Here is a 26138-nt window from a genome sequence, read left to right on the forward strand (position 1 = left end):
TCTTAAAAGCGGTCTTGTGGGGAGTCAAGTGAGTGTGGTGTCCCTTGGAAGCTGTAATTCAATTGGGGAAACGGATCGGTTTCCATATTACACTACTTGAAGTTAGACTCCATTACAAGCTGTGAATTCCTCTGCGGGAGATTTGGTTGGCTCATACAGTGTGTTCATTAATAGCTACAGAGGAAGAAAGACAGATAGATAGAGGATGAGGCACTTTGATGGACATGGTCGTCGCCAGGATTTTTTCTAGACGGGGGCAAAACATTTTTTTCCAAAAAATTCCTGTTTTTCTCAACATATTCTCGATTTATCAGTTTTAGAGGGGGCAGGGACATTTTGCCCCACCCCACCCCATTAAATTTACACCAATATGACTTCCCGCCTCTTTTTCTTTTCTTTTGTCCTTTTTTTTTTTTTTTTTTTTGCTTTTCGGGGGGGGGGGGGGGGGGGGGGGTCCTCGCAATGCCCATGTTGATGGACAGAGATTTATACAAGGGGAGAGACAATGCCGGGGGGTGGGGGGGGGGGCAAAAGAAAAGGAAAATAGGCATGGCGTTAAATGTTAAAAAGATTTTGAAAGAATTTGCAGGATTAGATGGTATTCATATTTGGCCTGTTTCAAACTAAACTCTATATATAGCCCACTGATCATAGACCAAATTTTATATTGTATAAGAGTCTTGGGTTGGATAAGTTTGCCAATCTGAAAGGCTTATTGTATGCAGGTTTTGTGTCTGATCAGTTTGAATTCTTTGGCAAGGTGATCATCCAATCATATCCTTCCATTCTTCTGTTGTAAAGTCTAAATTGGATCCCACATGCAATGCCAATTACCTCAATCCACTGCTAGCGACATACACAGGCAGAAAGGAGCCATCTTGTTACTCCGATCCTGTTAGGGTGTTTGTCTGCAGACCATAATTGCGTTATCATGGAACAAGGGCAGCATTTGGGCGGATACACATGCAGTAAAAAGGCCTCGCACAATATGAAAATTGGCGGATTAGATTCACCTAATGATATTAAACCACAGTGCCCGCTGATTGAAAAAAGACTCAAGCCTTACCGGCCTGCACTTTGGATAGATAGAAAGACAGTAATGTCATTATGTACGGATGTTTGTTGTACTCATGGTCGCCTAGTGAAATTAAGCAAGTCAGTATCATATTGGATTGATTCAAAGAGAAATATTGCTGCTTATCAAATCAAGACCAATGCTTGATGTAGACTGTGCATATACATGTATAGTATAGTAAGTAATATGCCAAGTTCATGGGATGTGTGCTTCAGCAACTCTTAATACTAGCTTTCCTTCTTTGCTTTACCTCCTTGCATTATTCACGGTACTTCGGGTACATTCTTTGAACATGTATTTCTTGTTTTCCATATCGCAGATACACACTCAACTTCTCACAGCATTTACAGTATTATTTGAGCAATATGACCATAACCCGCTCTCAAGTGTGTGCTAAACTATTACAAACTGCGAGGGCGCTGTTACCAAATGAAGTAGTTTTGGTCACATTATAAGTCCAGTCTTGTTATAAATGTCTGTGAGACCTCCCAAGTTAGCAGACACTTTTCTTTTTTGTTGTATTGACAAGTGCAATTGGCAGTTGGTCATTTGTATGCATCTAGGTACATGTATTTTCACTTGGAGGGTAAAAATGTTTGAAATTTGGTTGAGGTGAAATGTCTGAAATTCGCACTGTTATTGAATTCCAGACATTTCTTTGAATGGGCATTTAGGCCTCTGTACAAATTTAAACATTCTGTTGAAGAAAGAAGAGATTTGATACATTCTGAGTTCATGGTGTTTTACATGGATGAGTGGATCCATTTTCAAATAAGGAGTTGCTTACCCATACCTATCAACCTGATTCCAGGAAAACTTTGGTACATTCTATAATTAGCTTAGAAAGAATATCTAAAAGAACAGCAATTCCAAAAGCTGCATTGCACACACTTCTCTAGTATTCAGAACTGTACTTCTCTGTCGCATTCTTCCTAAACAACTGCACAGACTCATCAGTCTTGTCCATAGTTCAAAGTATAGTATCCATTTCATCTCAGTGCTTTCTGTCAGGTAAACTTAATATCACAGCATTCTAGTAAATAGGGCAGAGTCCTATTCAAGGAGCCTGGACTACAAATGGACATGATTATTCGTATCAAATGGCAAGACTGTGATTTCAGTATTGTTCGTTTGATTGAACTCTTCCTCTAACAGTCAGGCACCACCTGCACCATGGTTTTGTTGCAGTCTTTTTTATCAACTCAAGACAAACGGCAGAGTTTTGTCGGAAACGAGACCATTATTCACAGCAAAGCGTATATCCTTTCATTTGTTTTGTCAGGCTTTGTTTGGTCCCGTCAGAAGGAAGACTACAGGAACTGGAAAGCTGAATGGATCTGTTCTCTTGGGGCATTCAATTCACCAGAAATTACAACTGTGTGTTAAATGTCAGAGCTGTGATGTGATACACGTCTTTTCTCTGAGCACTGAATGGCCAGATTGTAGGCAATGGCTCAAAATAGCAGCATGGCCAAGGTGATGAGAGTCTTATAGTAAGTTGAACAAAACCTGAATGAAGAGAAGAAGGTGGCTAATAAATGTCAGGGGTGGGCTGGGGTATCCGGAACAGCTGGCAGGAGAAAAAACAAAGAAATGCTTTCATGGCAAACCATGCTCAAAACTCAGTTGAGTTTCCAACTATCATTTTTAGTACTTTCAAGTGGTAGAGATTTCAAAACTGCCCCAATTTCTTTTACATAGGATGTAACTCCAACTACGAATGAGTCTTTTGAATCCAGTTTTTTTTAATCCTTTAATTCTTTCTCAAAAGAAGGTTAACAAAATTTCTGTTGCATCCTGAGGAACTTACACTTCCATTTTTTTGTTTAAAATCACTGCACATTTGCTTGTAGGAAATACTTAACTGGGACAGATTGTGGAACCAAATATGCCAACAGCATTGAACAAATATAATGACTACCGTCATGATTAACGAACAGGAACAATCTGAACGGTGGTCAATTCTGCACGTAAAACAGACTGTGGCAAAAAACTCCAATCTAAGACAATTTGAAGAGTCAACAGCCGGGAGGGGGGTTTAGTCAACGATTTCCTCCACAGTTACCAGTGGGCAAGTCAATACACAGGAGACAAATTGTGTTTGTTCAGAATCTGGTTGCAAAATCCATGCAAACAAAACACTGCACTGAATCAGACAAATTTAGTGTCAAGCTGTTCTATTGCTCCATCTTTTCATCTCCAATAATCCATCTTTTTTTCTTTATGGTTTATAGAACTCACATGAAACAAATTGTGTTGAAGTAAAGAAATGAATTTGTAAAGAAAAAAACCCTCAACAATTTAATTTGAAGGTACTGTATTGCTTAGTCTGCCAAATCAGAAATGTCTTCAGTATAGGCAAATTGAAGGTTATGTTGTCAATTTCAGTTAAGTTCAATAGTATCAAGATACACTCAACCAAAAACGAAAGTCCGCCATTCCAATACTTTTTGTCCAACTCAAAAACTACTGAGCACCTCTCCCTCAAGTAACGACTAATCAGTACAGAAATTCCTTAGCAATCCAGCAAGTTGTGATCCACACTCAACTTACAAAAGTGCAACTTTTTTTCCGGTATCATTTGTCATCAATTGCATATTTTCGTACACATTATCACTGTTTGGGCCAAATAAAGAGTATGGCTGGATTGCTAAGGAATTTCTGTACTGATTAGTCGTTATTTGAGCAAAAGACGCGCAGTAGTTTTTGAGTTAGACAAAAAAGTATTGGGGGGACTTTCTTTTTTGGCTGAGTGTAGAATGGTCAGGGCATAATGTTTCATTCATCAATTCATTTCACCTACTATGAAAGATAAAAGATATATGCAGGAAGTATGACTAAATTTCTTAACTGAAAAAATGAGGATACTGCAGCACTTATTCTCAAAAACGCTTTCATTTTTGTCAACAGATACTTCCATATGTGTCTCCATCATGTGGCACAGCAGGCCAGGAGTGGTGATTTCTTGTCAGGATTTGGGGGGGGGGGATGGACCTTCAGCTTGCAACATTTTGATCTAACTACAGGGGACATTATCACACATTTTGTATGCAAAGTGTAGAGTTAAATTTATGTGAAATATGTGATCGCATGGTAGGGAAAACGTTGGACGATTGAGCAAACATCGCTTATGAGAAGTTGCCATTGGCATCCCCAAGGCAAAACAAAGTACAGAAATCTGTTTTCCTGTGGCAAATGACGTGCCAAATTCTTTAATTTTGTAACCATACAGTCTGAGTCAACTCCTGTATCTATTATTTGGAAGCTAGTTCAGATACTATCGTGTCTAAGTGGATCCATTGGAGTGGTATACTACATGCTCAGAATCACGCAAATTAGTCGCATTTATAAACCTTATACATGTATCTATACATTCCTTAACTGCACATCAAATATGTATGTAGTTAGAAAACATCTCTATTTACAAATGAAACAATTTAAATTACAAAGAAATACACAAACTTCAATAAATGTACATTTACAGTTAGAATTGGTACATGTTTTTCATTCAATGGAATTGAACAGTTTTATCTTTAAATGTGTAGCAAAGAAAGTTATTTATTATCCAATATGTCAATTACTACATTTATGGTACCTTTCTATTTTACCAAATGGAATCAAGTTAAAATGAATACTTTTTCTCTGATCACTAACAAGAATATCTAGAGTCTGTTTTGTTTGTTGTAACAGTTGTATTTACGTACATGTGTTTAACAAGTACTGATATAATAAAGAGTGAAAAGTATTTTCTGCAAGAATTTCAATATTTTTTTTTGAATCCTAATAAATAGCACTCTGTTTGCATGAAGCCAAGCCTGTGTGTTTTCATTGGCCCCGTTCTTATCAAAACTGTGCACTTACAGATGAATGGGCTAGACGCATTTACAATCTTATCAATTTAAACAAAATGTTCAGTTTTTATCTCCAGTACGTATGGCTGATAGTAATATCCACCATGACTCCCCCACTTTACCATGTTGTTTTCCCTTCCAGTACGTATGGCTGATAGTAATATCCACCATGACTCCCCCACTTTACCATGTTGTTTTCCCTTCCACAGTGGAGTGCTGTGGCCTAGTGGCTGGAGCATTCAATTTGTGGTCCGTGGGTAATCCTGCAGGTTGTGGGTTTGAGTCCAGCCTGGGGTTATGGTGCGTGTGCCCTTGGGCAAGGCACTTTGTCACCCATTTCTTCTCTCCACCCAGGAGTAAATGGGTACCTGTGAGGGCAGTGTTGGTGACTGTGAGAGGTTGATTACGGCCAAGGGTGCTGAAATGGCTGCCTACTGGCCATGTATGCTCCCTAGGGAGTCGAGAAGGTTTCAGGAGTGTTTGCTCGTTGAAACAGGGAAAATAATAATTGTAAAGCGCTTTGATACCCCGTTGCGTTGTAAAAGCACTATATAAATGCCTGTTATTATTATTATTATTAAAGACTGGCAAAGTTATTCCAAGTAATCTTCAGGACCTTGTTCAATTATCGACATGTACCCTGGGACATTTCTGTCCAATGGCAGGCTTGCTTAGCGCCTACTGCTCCGCCCACTACGCACACTGCCCTGACTACCTCCAGTAGCTGGCCGTGAGCCTGATCTACCTGGGCTACCTTGCTGAGGTGACTGAAGACCACCTAGATCTACTGTGTGTATGGCTCCATTACTGCTGGCACGACTAGATGGGCTACTACGCACTGAGGAGGGGGTCCTACGTGTGAAACAAAATGGTCAAATGTGAAACCCAATGCTGCAGAAATAAGCGAGTCACAATACATGTCTAGAATGCCAACCTGGCCAGCAATGCTAGGCAAGCAATGGTAGATTTCAATTCACATGATTCTGTAGCAAATTCTTGGAGGTGTTCATGTGTGAACAAACCTGCCAGTGACATTGGTAATGTTTGCCACAGGTCACCTGATAGTCATACCAAAGTTCAGTCTTTTCACAAGGGTCAGATTTGAACAAGTCTCTGCATCTGTTATGCATCTAGGGGTTTGGCAATATTCTTGGTATGTTAACAGAGTACATGCGTCACATGCAGAGGAGAAAAGAGCCCTAGAAAAGGAGGTCCCTACAATTTAGGGTCTGATTTAAATAAATCAAGTCCATGCAATTCCTTTTAACCGAGGGAAAAAGGGGGACTCTGCAGTAGTCTGGCATGCTTTGTAGTGGTAAGAGCTGTGAAGGGAGGGATTGTAGTGGTGAAGCTATTACATATCCTGACTACTTACTTAGGTGATCCAAGGCTTGCACTGCTGCGTGCACTATATGCTGAGCCAGGCCTGGAGTAACCTCTAGCACTGCCTGTTGGTGTAGGAGGTACTTGCAAACCAGCCTGGTACAATAACACATACAAACACGAGACATTGATTCATTGGACTAGCATGTGGGTGTTTGTTCATTCATCAGAATTAGAAGCCACCATTCTTGGCGTATTGATCCATTCTTGTAAGGTTCTGCTCGTATCTTAGGCCACCCTTTGGTCAAAGGAGAATTGAGTACGAGCAAACATCCAGCACATATGTGTGGTATTACCTCAGTAACGGCTTCTAATTCTGTTTGCTGAATTAGTCTACAAGTCTTATACAGATGGTATTCAATGAGTTAGGCATGCACTCTTTCCTGGGATCAACTCATTCCACTTTTTTTCAAGATTGAAAAAAAAACCCATTTTGGACGGATAAACAAGACCTGATGATTTGCATGGTTGAGAAAAAAATGAGTAAAATATTTTGCACTAGTACCAGCTAGGCTTATCTCTTTTGTGAGTTGTACAGTTGTGACAACAACCAGTTAATGTTTCAAAAAGTGAGCTTTAATGACTTCCGTACTTCAGTACATTTTTGCGGGTAATTACTGTCTAGTAAAAGAAGTTAGGAACAATCTTATTAGAGAAAATGAAAATGAAGAACAAGAATAACACATGAAACAAAGTGAATTGAAGCCCATGCAGCTTACCTGTGAGAAAAGCATGTGTGTGGTAGGGATGACATCGGGATGACTGTGGATGACATCACCAATCTGCTTGCTGATATTCTTGTTGAAGTCTCTCAGCTCACGCAATCCAAAATCTTTCTGTTATGACAAAGAGAAGAACAACCAATGCTTAATGTTTAAATACTTTCATCAGCTTTACTCTAGGGAAAATTCCATGAGAATATGGACATGGCTGAGAAATGGAATATTTACGAAATCTTCAAAACTGCAAATATCACAGCCTCAAATGTGGTATCAAATGAAAGGGGACAACGAGAACCTTCATTTGAGTGATTTGTCTTAATTGCTAAGATTATAGATTTTAGGTAGTCATTTTGGCACCTTGTTTTCACATGCAAAATGTAAGTGATATTGTGAGTTTTTAAGGCAGAGAGAAAGGTTCACATTTTATGACTGATTATTTTTTAATAATTGAAATGGTAGTGCCTTACACCCTAATGATGTAAGGACACTAAAACGATTTTTCCATCAGTGCACAGTATGAGGAACCTTTCAAATACAGGTTTTTAATAAAAAATCTGCCATGTCCTTTTTTTGTACCCATAAAAAAACTTATTGCAAAACCAACTGTTCTTTATTTCGTTGGCCTTTTTCACTTAATTTCAAGGGATTTTCAGTGAGAAAAAATCCACCCTCAATGCTTTGACTTTATACAATAACAGCACATAGTGACGTAAGAACCCCTCTAAATGTGACGTATCCTTTATGATATATCATTGGAACCTGGCACTTGACCAGGCTGGTGACCTTGGACTGAAGTGTGATTGGTTTGTAAGGACTTGTGAAGACTTGACAACACTGAAATCCATCTAGTTTGTAGATGAGAGTATTCTTGAGAGAGACCCACCTCTTCATGAGATTCTCCTTTAACCTTCTTAGCTGTCCGTACTTCCCTGGCATAACGAGCCATCTGCTTAGAGACTCTCTCAATCTTAGCTTTCTGCTCTTCATGCTCTCGTATCATCTGATGCTGCTTGTTCTGTAGAGTCAATTAGTGGGACTTTACTAAGTCAAATTGAACATGAATGATACTAATGAAGAGGCTAGGAAATGAAATAAGTTCAAAACCAATCTTGATGATGGAGAAGTCACTCAAAGCTTTAAATGAAATGAGAAGTAAAGGAAGGGATATCTGCAAATCGTCCTAAATGGGGTAGAATGATTTAAATAACCATTCTAAATTTTAATCCATGAAACCTGTTACGTCTCGTCATGTTAAAAGCTTAGATACTGAAGAGATGATGAAGTATGAAAGCAAAACAAAATTTACTCCCAAATTTTCAAAACAGATTTTGTGCTTTGGTTGCAAAGACCACAAGATTCTACCAAAAACGACACTCAGGAGATGAATCTTTGAAGCCGAGGTCTTTTATTGTGAAACACATATCAAAGCTGACAGCAGCAATATCACTGTGTGACTTATTGGGTTGTGTATAGAAATTAATCATTTCACTTTTCAGGAAAAGGTCTTTGGCTTTCTGAAGACTTATAAAACAATATCACTCCATCAATTAAAAACCAATCTATTTCCTGCAAGCTTTTCTAGCAACTGGCCAAACTCATCCACCATGATCCTTAGGAACTCACAGCATCTCCATCTTAAACCTCAAGAGCCATAAACACAACTGTTCAATATATTTCCCGGTTACATGTAGGTTCCCATTAACTGCAACATTTTGTCATCATGATCTACACTCCTTAATGCAAAACTAGACGCAATGTGGATGTTTAAGCTCAACAGCAATTTGGCTAGGATGTGCCTTTGCTCATCCTACATCATTGCTTGCAACAGTTTGTCAGCACTGCAGTAACTTGCCCTACCTCTTTCTCTTCCACCATTTCTTCATATGCCTTCTGATCTCGCAGCAAGTTCTCCATAGTATTACTCATAGTCTGTAGGTCATCCTGCAACTCCCTGATCTGCCGTCTCTTATACTTGTATTTATCCATGGCTGCACGCAGCTGTTCATCTAATCGCTGCTTCTCCTCAAATTCTTCACCTGGTCAATTGGACACATTCATTACTAAATCATGGGATGACATCTTTTGTGTGCTGCTTAGGGACAAGTGGGTGTATTGAATCCCAATAGCTGCGTGAAAATATTCCAGGGTTTACCCCACCACTCTGAATGATTTGTCCATTTGAAAAGTTTGTCCAATAAAAAGACAAGATCCACAAGACTTAATGTTTCCTTTATATTTACTTGTTATTCTACAAACAGAAGCATTCACAAGCTTCCCAAATTAAAAAAATTAAGGGGTTTTGTGCTTTGAATAGACCTGAGACCTAATGACGTAATGGCTTTGTTTACATATGCACTTTCCTATTGGAGCGAAGTCAGGACGCCAGACAGTAGGGACCTTCTACTACATAGGAAAGCGCACATGTAAACACAGCGTGACATCATTAGGTCTCAGGCCTATACCCGGAAGATAACAAATATAAAAAGAAAATATATACAATTAAAATCCTTTCCCAAATACTGGTAATGCCCACTGAACATGTAATTTAGGAGCCTTGCGGCTAAATCACTGTATCATGTTATCAGTTTTTAAATGGCCTTTGTAAGAGGCACAAAAACAATTGAAGAAAGCAAACCAGCTAGGCCAAGATTGCCCCTTCCTATCACAAGTCACACCCCACGCTGGCTAGCTTGGCTACTTACTAGATTCAGTCACCCTGTTGAAGCTCTTGCGATATGTCTCATTGCGTCCGTTCATCAGTCTTAGTGTATTCTCCAATGCTTTGATCTCTTTCTCTGCTTTACGGATCTTAGCATCTAGCTCATCCCCTTTACGTTGCAACTCCTCCTTCTCCTGTGCTGCCTGTCAAGTCAATCAGTATGTTTCATGATATACACGGCTACATGTGATTTGACCAATTTCAAGGTGCTGCTAAGCACATGGCGTTCATCTAACAGAAGTTCAGTCCATGTCATGGAGACTGTATTAAAGCACTAACTGCAGCAGAAAGCATGCTAACCTCAAAGGCTAAATACGCTGAAAATAGCATCACATTGGAACACCAGATGCATCAATTGTTGACTGAGCACATCTATACCATAGAACATGTTTTAAGTGTTCCTGTTTATAAATAGTGAGCACAGATTTCCTGCTAACATTTAACTCACTCCCTGGTCTAGTTAACTACCGTAATTTTCGGAATTTAAGCCGCGCGGCGTATAAGCCGCAGCACGCAAAAATCTGCAAATTAAGATTTGAAGTCGGCGTATAAGCCGCACCGGCGTATAAGCCGCACCGACCGCTGCGGTTTCAATTTTGTAAGGCCTCCAAATTCTAGTCAAAATGCTCTGAACCAGTTCCATTCACACTACAGAAGCTATTAAAAGGACCACAAAAGTTATATCAAATCATTTACAATTGATACTTTTACAAACAAATATGGGAATTGATGAGAAATAAACACCGGGAACTGCTGCTGGCTGCCCCGTCATAGCCCGGCAGCCTGCGCCACGCACGCCGGTGAATGACAACATTTTCCCACAGCACGTGAGAGAGTATGAAACCCACCGTGTGTTGTCTGACTGGAGCGCTACAAATCTTGCTTTGTGGCAACAGATGCTGATTTGTTTTGTCCTAAGAATAAACAGGTCCGTTTTTACCTCAAAACTTATCAAATTGTTGCGATTAGTTGCGAGAAAAATTCAAGTTTCGATCGTAACTTTCTTTGGAAGTAGTCAAAACGAAGCCGACATTTTAATAGACGATTCCATTAATTTTGTAAGGGGTGATTTAGTCCCTCTTTTGAGTTTTACATCGTTTCTTGAATACATTTCAAGAAAACAAAATATATTGTGACGTTGAACAACTGATTATGTAATAAAAAAATGTTTCGAACGCCATAAAAATTGTAGTGGTCTTTTTTCTTTTTTTTTAAACAGCGAAAATATTGGTAATTATTGTTCCCAAGAAAGAACACCCCTTTGTTACCACAAATGGTGTGGTCCGCTGTTGGGAAAGCATGCCTGCATATCGCTGCTGCACTGTACCAGTATCACGTACGGCTGGTGTCGAAGACAGCTTTCATCACCGTACTTTTTTACCGCTCGGTACCTTTACGTGAGACGTGGTTTCGGTTTGTTAATGACTTTCTTAATTTATAATTCATTTCAGCAACATATCTCTTCTTATACCAGTACATTAAATACACATGTGAATTTCATTTTTATTCTTCAAGGCTCGGCGTATAAGCCGCCCTGTGTATAAGCCGCAGTAAACATTTTCATGGGCAAAATCAACGTATAAGCCGCGGCTTATATTCCGAAAATTACGGTAGATACAATCAGTGATTATCAGAAGAATATAAACCAGATATATTGTCGACAATGTTCATACAGTTTGTTGATAACTGATGGCTGAAAGGCTGTAAGGCGGGTAGAATCCAAGCCCACAGAAGGGGTGATATCTCCAGCAAGGAGCTCGAGAATGGAATATAGGGTAATGTAGAATTACTTGTAGTCCCAAAAAGAATACTGTGCTCAAATTTTCAAAGTATGCAAGAAACTTCTGTTGGGCCTTGACCTCAAAACTCAGCTCCAGTCATGCATTGGTAGGTAGGCGATGCTTGTAAACAAGCTTGTACAGTTTCTAAATGGAAAAGACTGCTTTTCCAATGTCTTGATTTTTTTATAGCAGAACTACTGGCAATATAACTAATACATGTGCAGACAAACACACAAATAACTCTGACAAACACTCGGGGGGTGTACCAAATTGACAGACATGACAGTGACAAGACAACTCTCATGTTTCTCACACCAACTGCAGATAAACCCTCACAGAAGTGATACAGTTTTCCAAGTTATCTTGCAACATTCTAATGAATAACTGCCCACAAGTAACAGAAGTACAGTCTCTATTTTGATCTGGGAGTAGGTCTCTCTCAAAGACGGCCATCTCTGTAGAACTGCAACTGCGTATTTTACGCAATCAAGCACGCATTGCGCAGTGTTGAAAATGTTCCAAGCACGCGCGCTTGTTGCTCGAAATGTGTTCAAAATACGACGCAGCCGATGCGCGTTATGCAAGTTGACGCACTCAAAATGCCGAGGCACGTGGCTCGTCTGTAGGAAATGACGTCATTTGAGAGAAACCTATTCATAATGGATCCATCCAAGTTGATCATTTCTCAGCTACTGCGCAACCATGTATGTGAGAGTACCTCACTCTTGATAATCATACCTTCACCTGTATTATTAACCTGTGATTCAGCTGCAGGTGTCAATGGACAGGTGGACCACCCAAACCATCTATTCCAACTCCTGACTGACTTCATGCCAGTCACAAGGAAATAACACCATCAACCATCACATACCATAAACATCTCTTGATATTGAATGAAAACACCAAACATACAAGGAAGTAATACTCACTACTCCATACATGACCAGTCACTTACCCTGATGACATAATATGCCTGAGACCTGTCCTCTTCACCTTCAGGTGGAGCCATGGAAACCATCAAGATTTCATATCTAGTCAAAATCAGTATCAAATAAATAGCAAAACTCAGCACTTTCTTCACATAGTGTAAGGTATTAACCGGGTTGCAAGAATGCCAATGTTACCACCAGTAGGGTGTTTGGCATTTCAGTGCCGTTTCCATTTGTACATAAGCACTCCTCCTACATCAATATTGTAACAACTGCCACAATGTTCTTGGACGTCCAGTGCAGATGTCGTATGTTGTTTGATTTCACGGCACATGAATCAATGTTTCAAGTGTCTTCCCTTTGTTCCTTCAGTATTTACTGCCCAAATTTCACAACCGTCAGTATTTCTGCTTTCTCTGATACAATTCCTTGCCCTACCTCTTGCGTAGCTTGTCAATCTTTGTAATGCGTTCATGCAGCTCAGCGCTAACAGTGCCACGTTCCTCTTCAGCTCCCTTTAGTTGCGCTTGCAACATCTCCTTATGAATTCCTATCTCATTGTGGCGTTCTTTCATTGCCTGAAGGGTTGGACATAAGGATAAATACATGCCTGAAATTAATGCACAGATATTGCATTTAACACAATTTTTTCAACTAGAAAACTGGCACACACAATATACCCAATTGCAACCTGTTTACATGGAAAGTATCACCACAGCATCAAGTTCTCATTGACAAACTGAGACAAAGAAACCAGCTGATAAGCTCGATATTAGCATATAATATGACAATATATCAAGCAAGAACGGGGACAAACAATAATAAAACAAAAACCTCCCAGTCCATGTACAACAATGAAAAAATAACTCTGTCTCATCAGGGAAAATAATTCTGTAATAAGTTCATCTGGGTGTCCAATTGTTTTAATTGAGGGAGGAAGCTATGAAATATGAAATATGACAACAGATATTAATTTAAAAAAATTTGAAGGCGGAAAATTCTGACCGTTTCCAGTTGTAGTCTACGATTCTCCAAGGAGAAGACATCATCAGCACGAGAATTCAGCTGGTCTCTCAAACGCTTGATCTCCAACTTCAAGATATTCTCCTCTACCATTTGGTCCTGTCAAAAATCAAACAATGAACAAAAAATAATACAAATTGAACACAAAATCAAAACTTAATGTCTACATTGTCAATCTGTCCTTGGAATGAAATGTTTTGATGAACTAAATCAATTACACTTTTGATTTAATTGAACTCATCAGCTACAGAACACCAGTCTACCAGTGCAGAGCAATGTCCTGTATGGATGTAAAGCCGACAGGAATTCTTTGTTGTTCTGTTGTATTTTAAATTAATTTCAGACTTGCATTTCATGTCAAAAGTCAAACAACTGTTGTCACATCACAGTCTAATGTTCAAATGGGCCCATGCACTTTTCCTTCATTCTTGAGTAGTTTACACAATGAGAAAGATCTCAATCACATTATGTGATCCTAAGCAATCACTTCACAGAATTTACTAATAACTACATGTAATTTGCATAAGATTTCTTGAATTGAATACCTTGTTTTTCAAAAAAATGCCTTTTCAGAACCTTTAAAATCAGATCAGAGTCAGGGCAGGCAATCTTGATCTGGATCATTAACTAGAAAATTATGATCGATGTCAGGATTCCAGTGTGTGAATACTAAATCAGTTTGCTCTCTATAGGTAAACCTGGGGTGAAGTGCAGTGTGCAAAGAACCTACATGAGTTGCAGCTGGTACCCTTTGAGAGCTCAGATAAGGGCTAAATAGTCATCATTAGCATTTTGTAACAAAGAAAGTATAATTCAAAGTTTCTGGGTTCAACGCCCTACCAGATCAAAATGTTTTATCTATTAATGTTGACTACAATCACAATGATGGCAAAAGGTTGTATTTTCTGACCTGTTTCTTGAGTTTGATGCGTCTTAGTTCTCTCTGAGAGCTATCATTATGCAGGTTGAGTTCCTCTATCTTACTGGTCAGGTCAGCTTTCTCTGTACCACTCTTGTCCAAATCTCGCTTCACTCGGCGTATGTCATCCTAAAAATATGAAATCAAGAACACAGATCGTGACATTTTATTTGATAAAAGACAACACATGGAAATAAGCATTCTATATTTTCAAACTGTTCAAAAGAAGAACTTCATTAAATCAATCACAAAAGGAAATTATGTGCATATGTAATTATAAAGTTGAACAAAGAAAGTGACTGGAGCGGGATTTGAACATAAGTCCCCTTGCAAAGCAGAATTTATTAGAAGATCAAACAATCACTCCTCCATTTGTAAATTTACCTTTGGGTAATTTAAGTAGCCTTATGACAGAAATATACTTTCACAGAAGAAATTTTGTATTTTCTGAATTAGCTTTGAATGAGCCAAAGTCTGTGACAAATTTTGTGTGCCCCTCAATTAAAATTCTCTCATATTCTCTCCAGAGACAAAGAGTCTGCGATGTATTTATTAGTAGCCTGTGAAGGAATCAGTGATAACTGAGATGTTTTTACCTCAACTGAACAAATCCCCTAACATGATATAGTAGAGCCTTCATACCTGGAGTCGTTTGAGCTGAGTATTGACTAGCTGGTAGGTATTAGTTCTTTCCTCCAGTACAGCAGTCAGTTCCTTGATACGAGCATTCAGTTGATCCATCTCCTCAGTACTACGCTCTCCCTGGATGCGAGCAATACGACGCTCCAACTGCTGAACAGTGAAATCCTGTAAGAGACATCCAAACCATCAACTAATGTCAAATTGTACAGACCTAATCCATCAGTACTGGAATACCTGCAGTCACAGAAGGAAACCTAGGGAGTAAGGCAGCTGGCAGGCCACTCTACAATCCTCCAAACCATGTGAGATTTGCTCATAAAATGGTTGGATTTTTCATGAATTCCTCCCCAAAAAGCTTCAATAAATGCAAGAGAAATCTCTTAAGATAACCCTGGGCTTATGTCTGCTTCTTTTGAACATATTTTTTGCAAAAACAATCCTACTTTCTTTTACATCCCATGCTACCATCCCTCGCTATGATAAGCACCAAAGTGTAGGCAACCGTAACGTTTTATATCTTTTTATAATAAACTTTAATCAAGGAACATTCTGCTACAGTATGAGGCAGTTTTTCATTTGTAGAAAAGCTCCTTCATGAAGTCAGGTAATGAAATTGAATACAATAGTACAAAAGGAAAGTAGCTCATGTATTGTAGTGACCTGATTGTAGATAATCTCTTGTTGCTTGAGGGAGTCATGGTCTAGCTTGTTGATGCGACTACTCAGGTTCCTGCTAGCTGCCCTAGAGCCTTGGATCTCAGCCAGAGTGTTCTTCTCAGTCGTCTTGGCTTCAAAGAGCTCCTGAGCCTTCTTATACTGGAGGTCTCGCAGTCTCTTCAGCTCCTGGTCTAACAGATGAAGACTAGTCTCTTCATCTTTCAGGATACTGTCCATCATGGCAGCTCTCTCCTCTGCTGACAAGGAGGCATCTGTGATGGCTTTGAGTTTGGCCGACAGTTCTTGACGATGATCCTTAGCATCCTCTACCCTGATAGCATGGAAAGAGTAAACGAAAAGATTTCTATAAAATACCATTGACAGGACTTCTGCTATAGACTCCCTGCAGAAGTACCCCTCCAAATAGAAAGTTGGGGGACCACTGGGAGGAACATTTGAATGCATTGCTGATGGAACCTGACGCTGACGTAAATATGCCACAACACCATACCTGCACAAACCAGTGTGTGCACTCAGCATGTCTCCCCAATGGAAGCTCTCACAAGTACTGCTGAAGTGCCATCTAGTCTCTCCAGCCTCTGACAACAGATAAGAAAATGTTGCATAGATTCCGTGCCTGAACAAGGTGGGGCGCTTTTTTACCAATTTTGAGAGCCCAGTGGATGGGGCACACCGTATGCTTGAAGTACACACAGCAGGTGTTTATTCTGAATGTGCATATCAAAAGCTCTAGCATCTTTGTGTGAGCGTCAGGTGTTGTTGGCAATGCATTGGGAATGTCATTCCTAACCGTCTCCCCCAACTCCCCCTTCCTTGCCGTTGAGGGGGTACTAATGGATGAAGCTCATACATGAAATCACTATTCAAGTAATGACATGTGAATGAATAAGCTGTCAGAGTTTGAATGGTTGGTTTAGATGTGTGAGTCAACTGACCTGTTCTTCTTGTCATCCACATCTTTCTTCAAGTCATTGACCTGTCGTCTCATACCCTCCAGGTCTGTTGCTGTTCTGGCCACAGTAAACTTCAAAGTTTCAAGCTAGAATAAAACATAATGATTGCAACAACTTGACAATTTCATGCAATATCAAAGTGATTATGATTACTGATGGATTGCTAGATCAAATTCCATTACTGTGCTATTTCTGTGTAATTGTCTGCTACCAAAGGTTGACTAAGAGTGAGATGAGAAATTTAACCTTAACAAGAATTTTGTTCACTTGTGATTAAGTTTCACGATCAAATTGTTTTGTGGGGGTTATCATGTGCATTAAGCGTCTCATATTGGTCCCTGTAAATCAAAGGCAATATTATACATTATTGATGATTTTAGAGATTTCATTTTCATAAGCTTTTGAGAGATCTTTCACTTATTCATTCAGGACCAATGACAGCAATGCTCCATGAACACTCTTGATCAGATGCCATTGGCCCACACATGAGCAATGTAGGGATCACGATGCACATTCAATCATTCACATATTTTGCTCAGGCCCAGCACTTGTTAAATCAATGTTTTCTAGTAAGTGGCACAAAGCTGTTTGTAAATTATATGAGTAACATAAGTAGGCATGAAATATTTCCGTATTCACGTGACAGAAACGTAAGATGGATATGGCACTAACTTACCATCGCTTAAAGGTACATAGTATCATTCACTTTTTGTGCATTTTTTTTTTCATTTAAAGCAACAAAATCTTACAAAGGGTACATTACAACTAACTTATTGAAGTTTCAGCTCAGTGGATACCATACATTTTGAGAAAACAGAGAAAACTTATGAACAATTTGTGGGGTCTCGTAATTGCATTTCTGTTGCTAACGCCATAAAAACTGTGCCGGTGGGCACATTTGTTTAAACTATCTTTTTTTCGAAAGATGTTTCAGGTAGAATAAGCAGGGTATTTGTACCAGTCCATCTTCACCATGTTCACTTGAGCAAGGATTTTCTTGTTAAATTGGTAGTTATGTTTCCAGGTGATTGCAAATGTTCCTGTGGCCTTTTAAATTACAACTGTCATTTTGTCACAGAGTAAGAAAAGTTCCCTATAGAACCAATACTGAAGTCTACCTCATCCTGAAACTGAATGCGTTGTGTCTCTGCATCTCTGTAGTCTAGTCGTAGCTTAGCTGCTGCCCGATCTGTCCCTTGCAACTTCTTCTGTTGTTCCTGGTTGTTTTCAATCTCATTCTCTAGGAATTGTTGCTTCTCCTTCACATTGTTCTCATGCTCAAACACTTCTGCCTTCACTTGCGTCAGATTCTAAGGTGGTTGAAATATAAACAATAAATTTACTGTAATTCAACTCATCATTTTTCTGAGCCTTCCACTGATGTGACTATGTTTGAACTTTTTCAACAGATCAATATTAGACTAACCCTAACGGTTCTGAATAGTCCAATCTTAACGTAATTGTTCACACACCGTAGGGAGTAAGGGTACTTTTCAGATGTTAAAATGATTAAGCTAAACCTTGACTCCCATGCAACCTCCCATAGTAGAGTTAGTGGAAAGTACGTTGTTGAAACAAAGCTTAGACATTACGCCCCATTCAGCTATGGTTTATTATGGTGCAAAATTTCTGTGTCACATCTTCATGAAAAAAAGGTTGAAAAGGGTACAAGACGCTTTGAAGGAAGGTGACTATTGTTCCAACTGCACTAACAGCATGTGCTGAAACTGAAATGGTTTCCAAGAAGAAATCGGTCTAACATTCTTTCAATTTTATTCAAAGGCATCTTCATGCATCAGTAGATTTTGCATTGTACTTCAGATTTGATTGTCTGCAGTAACCAATCTTGAGATAAATCTTCACCATGTCTTCAAGCTGAGACAGTACTCACATCAGCTAGCATATCCATCTCCTTATCTCGTCTCTGCATCTGTTCAATAGTTGCCTCCCACTGTCGGATCAACTCTTGACGATCATTGTGTGCCTTGCGAAACTCTTCAGCTGTCTTATCCAACTCCAACTGCAACACAGACAGTAGCATTACAATATGTTGCTATCTCAACCTAATTGCAGGATTCGTGTCACATTACCTACTACACTTTCTCAAAATAAGTAACTACAAGTATGTAAAAGTAAATTTATACACTCTTTATGTTGCAATGATTCTGTCACATTATAAGATAGAATTTTGCGTCGGGGTGATATAAATCAAATTAGGTTTTGCCCTTCACCGACGTTTAAACACTGTATACTCAGTGTGTTACCTCCCGAGTGAAAGTTGGAAAAAATCACTCGGGTGGGAATCGAACCCACGACCTCCTGCTTTCTAGTGCAGATGTCTTACCACTCGACCACCGAGCCGGTTCGAATCTAATGTCCATAGCAGCGGGTACCGCATAAACTATTATAAGATGGAATTTTGCGTCGGGGTGATATAAATCAAATTAGGTTTTGCCCTTCACCGACGTTTAAACACTGTATACTCAGTGTGTTACCTCCCGAGTGAAAGTTGGGCTTTATCAACAGTGCATCACGGGGACACGTTACCATCTATTTGTAGACAATAACAAATGCTATTCATCTTCACCTAAGTATTTCTTATTCCGCTGTAACATCCCAGGGCATTAAACTGTGCTTTAACCTTTATCAATTCATCATTAACTTCAACCGGTATTTCTAGTGCCATGGTGTTAATGGAGAATCTACAACATGCCTTTTTGCATTATTTTTTTTACTCTTTATTAGACTATTTTCCCCCCAAATATTTGTAATATCTGCTCTGTGTGTACCTGTGCAGTCAGTGTTTCTGTCATCTCATGGTCTAGTTGTTTCCTCTTCTTATGGCTTTCGTCAGTCATACGTTCCATACGCAGTGACAATTCCTGAATGAAGTAACACGTGGTAAGAAAACTATACGGTAAAACAACATGTGGCAGACAAAAAAAATATGGTAAAACAAAATACATATAGACCATAGAAGTACATTCAACTCAACTATTGATCAGTTCAGTTTGCATTTGTAACCCATAGCTGTAGAACCCAAATAAAAGTTTTGTAGATTCAGTATTGTTTGGCCAAGGATTACCTTGATTTTAGCATCATCCATCTGAGTATACTTGGTTAATGTCATGGAGTCTTCATCTTTCCTGGCGGATTCCTCCAGCCAAGCCTCTAATGCCTGCTGATCCCAATTCAACTGTGACTTCAGCTCCTCTAACTTCTGAGTGTTCTTGAAGATGGTGTTCTGATCACAACAAGTGAATAACATACAAAGGAATAAGCACTGGGATGAAAAACTGTTTAGTATCTACAAGTCTATCAAACGTATTCACCCAGAATAAAATCTCTGTTTTGCTTGTAAAGTTTTGCTTGTAAAGTGAACAAACTGTTTCTCTAGTGTACACATATTTTCAAAGGGATAATTAATGTTAAAACACTGAAAAGAGTCCTTTGAAAACATTGCCTGTTTTAAGGTAATCCATCTGAAGATCCCCAAAATTTCAATATTTGCCTTGTTTTTTGCCTTGCTACAAGCACGTAATCCTAGCTCCCAAGAATGTGTGAAGAATCATATTAAGATTGGAGATTCAAGACTGTTAGGGTTAATAACGCCATTGAATTATGAGCTTTATTGACTTCAGATGGGCACCACAAACCAATGCATACAAAATAAGTGACAGACAACATATAGTCGGACATCAAGTGCCATAATATTTGAAGTAACAGTTACAAAAAACCTCGACTGGAATCACAACTTAACCCTAAAGGCCTTTTCACACTATCTCCGTTTGGAACCTTGTTGAAACCAACCCGGATCCAACCCGGTTCAGCCCGAGTTGTTTTCGACGCAACGTTCACACTGTTCTTTACGGGAACGGCCGCTACGTGAACCGTGTAACGTTCAATCCGGCTACGGCCCCTGTGTAGTCACACTACAAATTCTCAACATGGATCGCATTCGGCATGGGGCACTGTGATGATTTTCTCAATCCCATAATACATTGCGACGCACGCGGCTGCGCGCACGAGGCTAACGGACAGGCCGGTGTGCAGCGTGTATTTACTACTCTGTGAAATACGGACTCATTGGTAGTACTGCGCATGCCTAAGTATGATAATTAGGAGAAGGATTTGTCACGTGAGAGGGCTTGACCAATAAGAGAGTAAAGCAATCCGATTTTCATGGGAGTCTGATTTCCATGTATGACACCAGCGCAGCTGTGTGCATTAATCCCAAAATGGCTCAGGTCATTTCGTTAGACGATTCGTTCTATTTAACGTTAGAAATGTACTTTTTTGGGGTACATTTTGCGGACCTAATACAAGCCCAGACTCGGTAAAGGATGCTCCGTACTCCGATACATTATTGGATGATAATTAGGGAGCGATTGTTTTGTGATCGGTGTTTGTGATGGCGATGATGGTGTATGGAAATATGCACATTGTGTCAGATTTTTGGTAGAATGTCGGCCTCAACTCAACACGGATCGGCCGCGAGTGACTCAACTCGGGGCGGTTCACACTATCATTTTTGACACGGTTCACACCGAAAAATGCAATCTCGATCCGGGTTGAGATTTTCAACCCTGGTCCCTCCCAGGGTTGATTTCGATCCGGCTAGAGTTCGCTACCCGGGTCGGAACCGGGTTGAAAGTTTAGAAGTGGGAAAAGGGTTGAAAAAAATCTCGGGGTTGGAACTGGTTCCAACCCAGAGATTTTGGACAGTGTGAAAAAAGGCCTTATCTCCCTAGCATGATTTACTAGGAACCATGCCCATCCTGGCAAATTCCAACACCATATGGGAAACTGTACACACATATTTCTTACTTCTGGAGGTGTGCCAACCCAATGTAAAAGACTGTCAGTTTAGGGGTACTGTACCCATCCAGACAGATTCCAACAAATCATGCTGTTGGGGTTTGATGGGTTGAGTTCTGTTAGGGTTAATCAAGGTACGAGTGAAAGACATCAGTGTCTTGACAAACCTTAAAGGAGTACTTGTAATATAAGCAACCTCTAACACTTTGTCGTTTCATTTCATTTTTCAAACATACATGACCAAGCCATATTTTAAGAAGTTCACATTAATTTGATTAATTGTTAAATTTGCAGCTGATAGAACTACGAGTATACAACCTTGTTACCTTAATTATCTTACTGCTCTGCATACATACCTCATGAATATTCCTGCGTTCCTTGATATCAGCCAGATCATTTTCCAGTCGTTGGATCTCCTGTTTCAAGCGTCCACACTCACGTTGAGCTACCAACATCATGTGTTTCTCTGTCTCCAACTCTCTGCCTCGAGCTCGATTCAAAGCCTGAAATTGAGAATAAAATACAAATATTTTCCTTTGGTTATGTGCTTATTTATTGTGGCACAATATAAAAGGAAACAGCTTTAGAATTAAGCCACTTTTAAAAGATATGGGTAAATAGGAATCATCTTAATGGGGAAAAGCTTTGCTTGTTGAATAAACATGGTGTAATTTGTAGCATATCACAAAAATGTGTAGAAGTGAAGAATATGCAGTTTATTATACAGTGTTTGATTGTATGATTGTCATGTAATTTGTCAAGATGTCCTGATGTATAAAATACACTTTATATTGTATACACTTTATATTGTAGTTGGTGTTTTAACGTCAGTTTATTCTATTTGAAACTCCAGAAATTCAGGATTTTGACTGTCTCAAATTCTAATACAGTCGACTCTCGTTAGTACAAACTCTGTTAATACAAAATTCTGGTTATAACAAACATAAAGCCTTGGTCCCGACTGTGCATTTATATGCACAATGAATGGGACTGGTGTTCCTCTTAATACAAAATTATGATATAACAAACAATTTGGCTAGGTCCGAACGAGTTTGTTATAACGAGACTCGACTGTACTATGTTTTCTTTTTGGAACCAAAAAGTGCCATTTTCTCCAACGTACCCTCACCAGAATTCACGATCACCATTGTTAATATTTATACCAGGTATGATTTCATGCATCAAAAGTAGTGTTTATAAGCAGGACTTTGACCTCAAGCTTGGGGGTTAAGATATTGGATACTTATAAAAGGTTCCTTGTAAAAATAGTGGGACATCAAAATCTTTCAGAAATAAGACAACTGAATAGGAATATTAGACTCTGGTATAATCCATTGTTTCTAGAATTTCAGATGGACTCAGAGTTGACATTAAAATACAACTACTCCGACCCAATGATAACAAGTGTGTATTAACATCAAAAGCTCCTGACTAGCATGTGATTGAGTTGGTTACCTGAGTCTGATTGAGTTCTTGTTGCACATTCTTCATATGTTCAGACATTGCAAACACCCGATCCTCATGCTCAGAGAGCTCAGCTTGATATCTGACTACATCCTGTTGCTTGTGCTGGACCTGTCCATTGAACAAACAGAAGAGAAATTACATCAGGCCTTAAAGTGAATGATGCTAACTACACTTACCAAGTTGATGTGGACTAGAAATTTATATAAATTCTATGTAGGCCTATAGCTTAAATTAGTGCTGCAACTGATCCTCAAAGTTCGGTTCGGTTCGGTTGCAGTTCGATTTTTTTTCTCCGAACTTCGGTTCGGTCCGGCTTCGGAAGTGCATACATAATGTACATGTCCATGGTACAATGTATTGGGCTACAATAAAAAGCAATAGGCCGTTCTCCTGTTTGAACAAACACGTGTGCACCGCGCACGTCTGACAGAAATAGGCACCGCAATTTCCACATGCTATACAACAAAAGTTGAAGTATGAATCTTATTTTTGCTGTGTAAACCAAATACCGTTATAATTTGACTATGACATTGAGAAACGAACATCGTAAATTGCTACCATGTTGTCATTGTCTTGCTTTCCACGACTGCTTTCCGCGACAACGCACCAGATGAATATTGAACCCACTAGTGGCGCCTGAAAGCGGTGTGGTACCCACATACATCGCACAATTTTTTTTCGATAATCATCACGTGATGCATTTCATTTGCATAATTGACCAAACAAGATGGACGACAGCCATTGGAACTGGATGTTTTTATGGACAAGCCGCCGAAATCGTCAACATTTTTCAAATTTTAGTTTTTTTTGTTCTGTTTGAAGTCGATTATTATTAGCTTCGTGAATGACTGCTGAATGGTATGAGTTATGTAAATGGAATTTGGGGTGAGATTATAGAGGTGAAAAGGGACAATTTTGGGGAGGCCATTCTGGAAGGGTCTCTTAAGACCACACTCTCAAGCCGTAGTTATGTCTCCAGCGTTACATGTGAATTCCTGATGAGCACGTTAGCTGGAGTTACTCAAGCTAGTTCAAATGCAAGATTTGGCATAAAAGCAGATTAAAGAAAGCTTCATATGTGAGTACTTACCACACTAAAAAGTAATATTCACAATGTGTCACGGAGGGACGATTTCACTAGTTTCAAAATGACACCGCAATGTGGCGTAGTTTACAAGCCACGTTCAGGGGTCTAGAGTTACTCAAGCTAGTTGTAGTCCAGTAAATCATGTGGTTTTTTTTTGCAAATCGGCCACATTTATGGGGCTACCTGCATGCTACTCAACTGCTAGCCCCACTAGTGTGGCCGTCGGTATGCTGCGCTGAACCTAAGGCCACACACCGTGGTCCGCGCACTACTGAGGACATTTTCATAAAAATTGCAGGGAATTTCTTAAATATGGTTGTATTCTACGATGTCCCATCTATCACTTCTGGGATGCTTAGGTGTAATGATGTTCAATTTTCCGAGATATTCTTGAATCTTTCTGGAGCCCATATGCACTCGTGAAGATCCGGTGATGGCAGCCATTTTGAATGTGACAAGAGACGACCTCAAGCTGTGACGTCGCGTTTATGCAAATCGCTTGTCGAGCGAGGGCGTGAGTTGCAAATGCGACGGCTGTTTCCTGTGTCGTAGATCCTGAATAGAGATCAGTGCACGTGGCCCCCAGACGATAAATGCATGGTACAGGAAACAGCCGTCGCATTTGCAACTCGCGCCCTCGCTCGACAAGCAATTTGCATAAACGCGACGTCACAGCTTGAGGTCATCTCTTGTCTCATTCAAAATGGCTGCCATCACCGGACGTTTCACGAGTGCATATGGGCTCCAGAAAGATTCAAGAATATCTCGGAAAATTGAACATCATTACACCTAAGCATCCCAGAAGTGATAGATGGGACATCGTAGAATACAACCATATGTAAGAAATTCCCTGCAATTTTTATGAAAACGTCCTCAGTAGTGCGCGGACCACGGTGTGTGGCCTTAGGTTCAGCGCAGCATACCGACGGCCACACTAGTGGGGCTACTCAACTGCTAGCTTGAGTAACTCCAGCTGACATGTCCCATATTCATTCACATGTGAATGAATATGGAACATGTCAGCTGGAGTTACTCAAGCTACTCAACTGCAGAACTGTGAACAGTAGTAAAAGAAATTCATTCTTCAAGCTACTTTACCTCTTCTTCGAGCATCTTATTCTCTTGGTTGGCTACGGGAACCTTCATCCCACCGTCCCATTCCATCTCGCTTATAACACTTTTCACGCTCATCTTGCCGGTTCAGTAATCAGTTGTTCGTTGACGTTTATCGACGTTATCCAGTCGACTGGTCAAACAGACTTCAGCGAAAAATGCACTTAACTGCAAAAACCTACATGTAAAACAGGTTACTTTTAGATGGATTTCTTGTTTTGCGGATGCTTATCTATAACTGAATATAATTATAAGCAATAATAAATGATTTCAAAGTAAAAACACTCAATGCAAGTTCATTTTACTGGCGAAGCAGTCACTTATTATGCGTTGTTTGCTGTGGTTACGGTATTCGCACTTTTATTTCGGGGCTGACCTTTCGTTGGTCCCTAATACATTCATACAACTTGGACACCACAGAAGCCGCGTACCATTGATGTATTTCATTTATGTACCCCTGGAGGGCGCTGTCCAGAAGGACTGTATTTTGCGTTGAGCACCGTGCGAGGCGCGGCGCGGCGCGGCGCGGCGAGGCGGCACCCGCACCACAGACAAATAATTTGCGCACCGGCACGTGTATTACAGCCGCCGCTGGGCAGCTGATCCAAGAGTCTGTTCTCCTTTGTTGCTATTAAAAACCCTGATAACTTTTTACATGGTACTCAAGATTTCTACAGGCTACTTCATCTGGGGCACGATAGGTACCCCTCCCAATCTCCCTGGCCCTATAGCCGAAACACGGCCCACGCGCGGTATGATATTGTGGCGGAACCGGGGCGCTAGCGGAACCCAGGGGACTGACCTTGTTTATCCCAGGACTCCAACCCACACCTATTATCCCACAAAAATATTTATTAGCCTAACGAACGGGTGAGCGGCTACCCAAACGAAAGGGGGGACAATTAACGAACGGTGGACTAAGCCTAGGGGCTGTTCGTTTGGTGGAAATATACCACCGTTTTGTGACTGAGTAATTAA

General features: G+C 39.9%; 1 protein-coding gene and 1 long non-coding RNA gene across 2 annotated transcripts; one reads left to right on the forward strand and one right to left on the reverse strand.

Moving 5' to 3' along the window:
- The first annotated feature begins 1191 nt into the window (after positions 1 to 1191).
- On the forward strand, positions 1192 to 5428 carry LOC119723845. Its single transcript, XR_005270588.1, has 2 exons — positions 1192 to 2568; positions 3986 to 5428. It is a non-coding gene; the product is annotated as an uncharacterized LOC119723845 (long non-coding RNA).
- On the reverse strand, positions 4276 to 25532 carry LOC119723842 (coiled-coil domain-containing protein 39-like). The gene is made up of 20 exons (XM_038194721.1): positions 25146 to 25532; positions 22949 to 23068; positions 21850 to 21996; positions 19761 to 19919; positions 19465 to 19557; positions 18567 to 18695; positions 17794 to 17985; positions 16658 to 16761; positions 15705 to 16032; positions 15045 to 15209; positions 14394 to 14531; positions 13466 to 13582; positions 12899 to 13038; positions 12487 to 12562; positions 9734 to 9893; positions 8889 to 9067; positions 7915 to 8046; positions 7029 to 7145; positions 6302 to 6405; positions 4276 to 5778 (listed from the first exon to the last, which is right to left on the reverse strand). The coding sequence occupies exons 1-20, from the start codon at positions 25236 to 25238 to the stop codon at positions 5598 to 5600; spliced, it is 2874 nt and encodes a 957-aa protein (XP_038050649.1). The 5' UTR covers positions 25239 to 25532; the 3' UTR covers positions 4276 to 5597.
- Positions 25533 to 26138: the final 606 nt, after the last annotated feature.

Source organism: Patiria miniata, unplaced genomic scaffold (genome assembly GCF_015706575.1).
Source record: "Patiria miniata isolate m_02_andy unplaced genomic scaffold, ASM1570657v1 HiC_scaffold_17, whole genome shotgun sequence".
Taxonomy (NCBI): Eukaryota; Metazoa; Echinodermata; class Asteroidea; order Valvatida; family Asterinidae; genus Patiria; species Patiria miniata.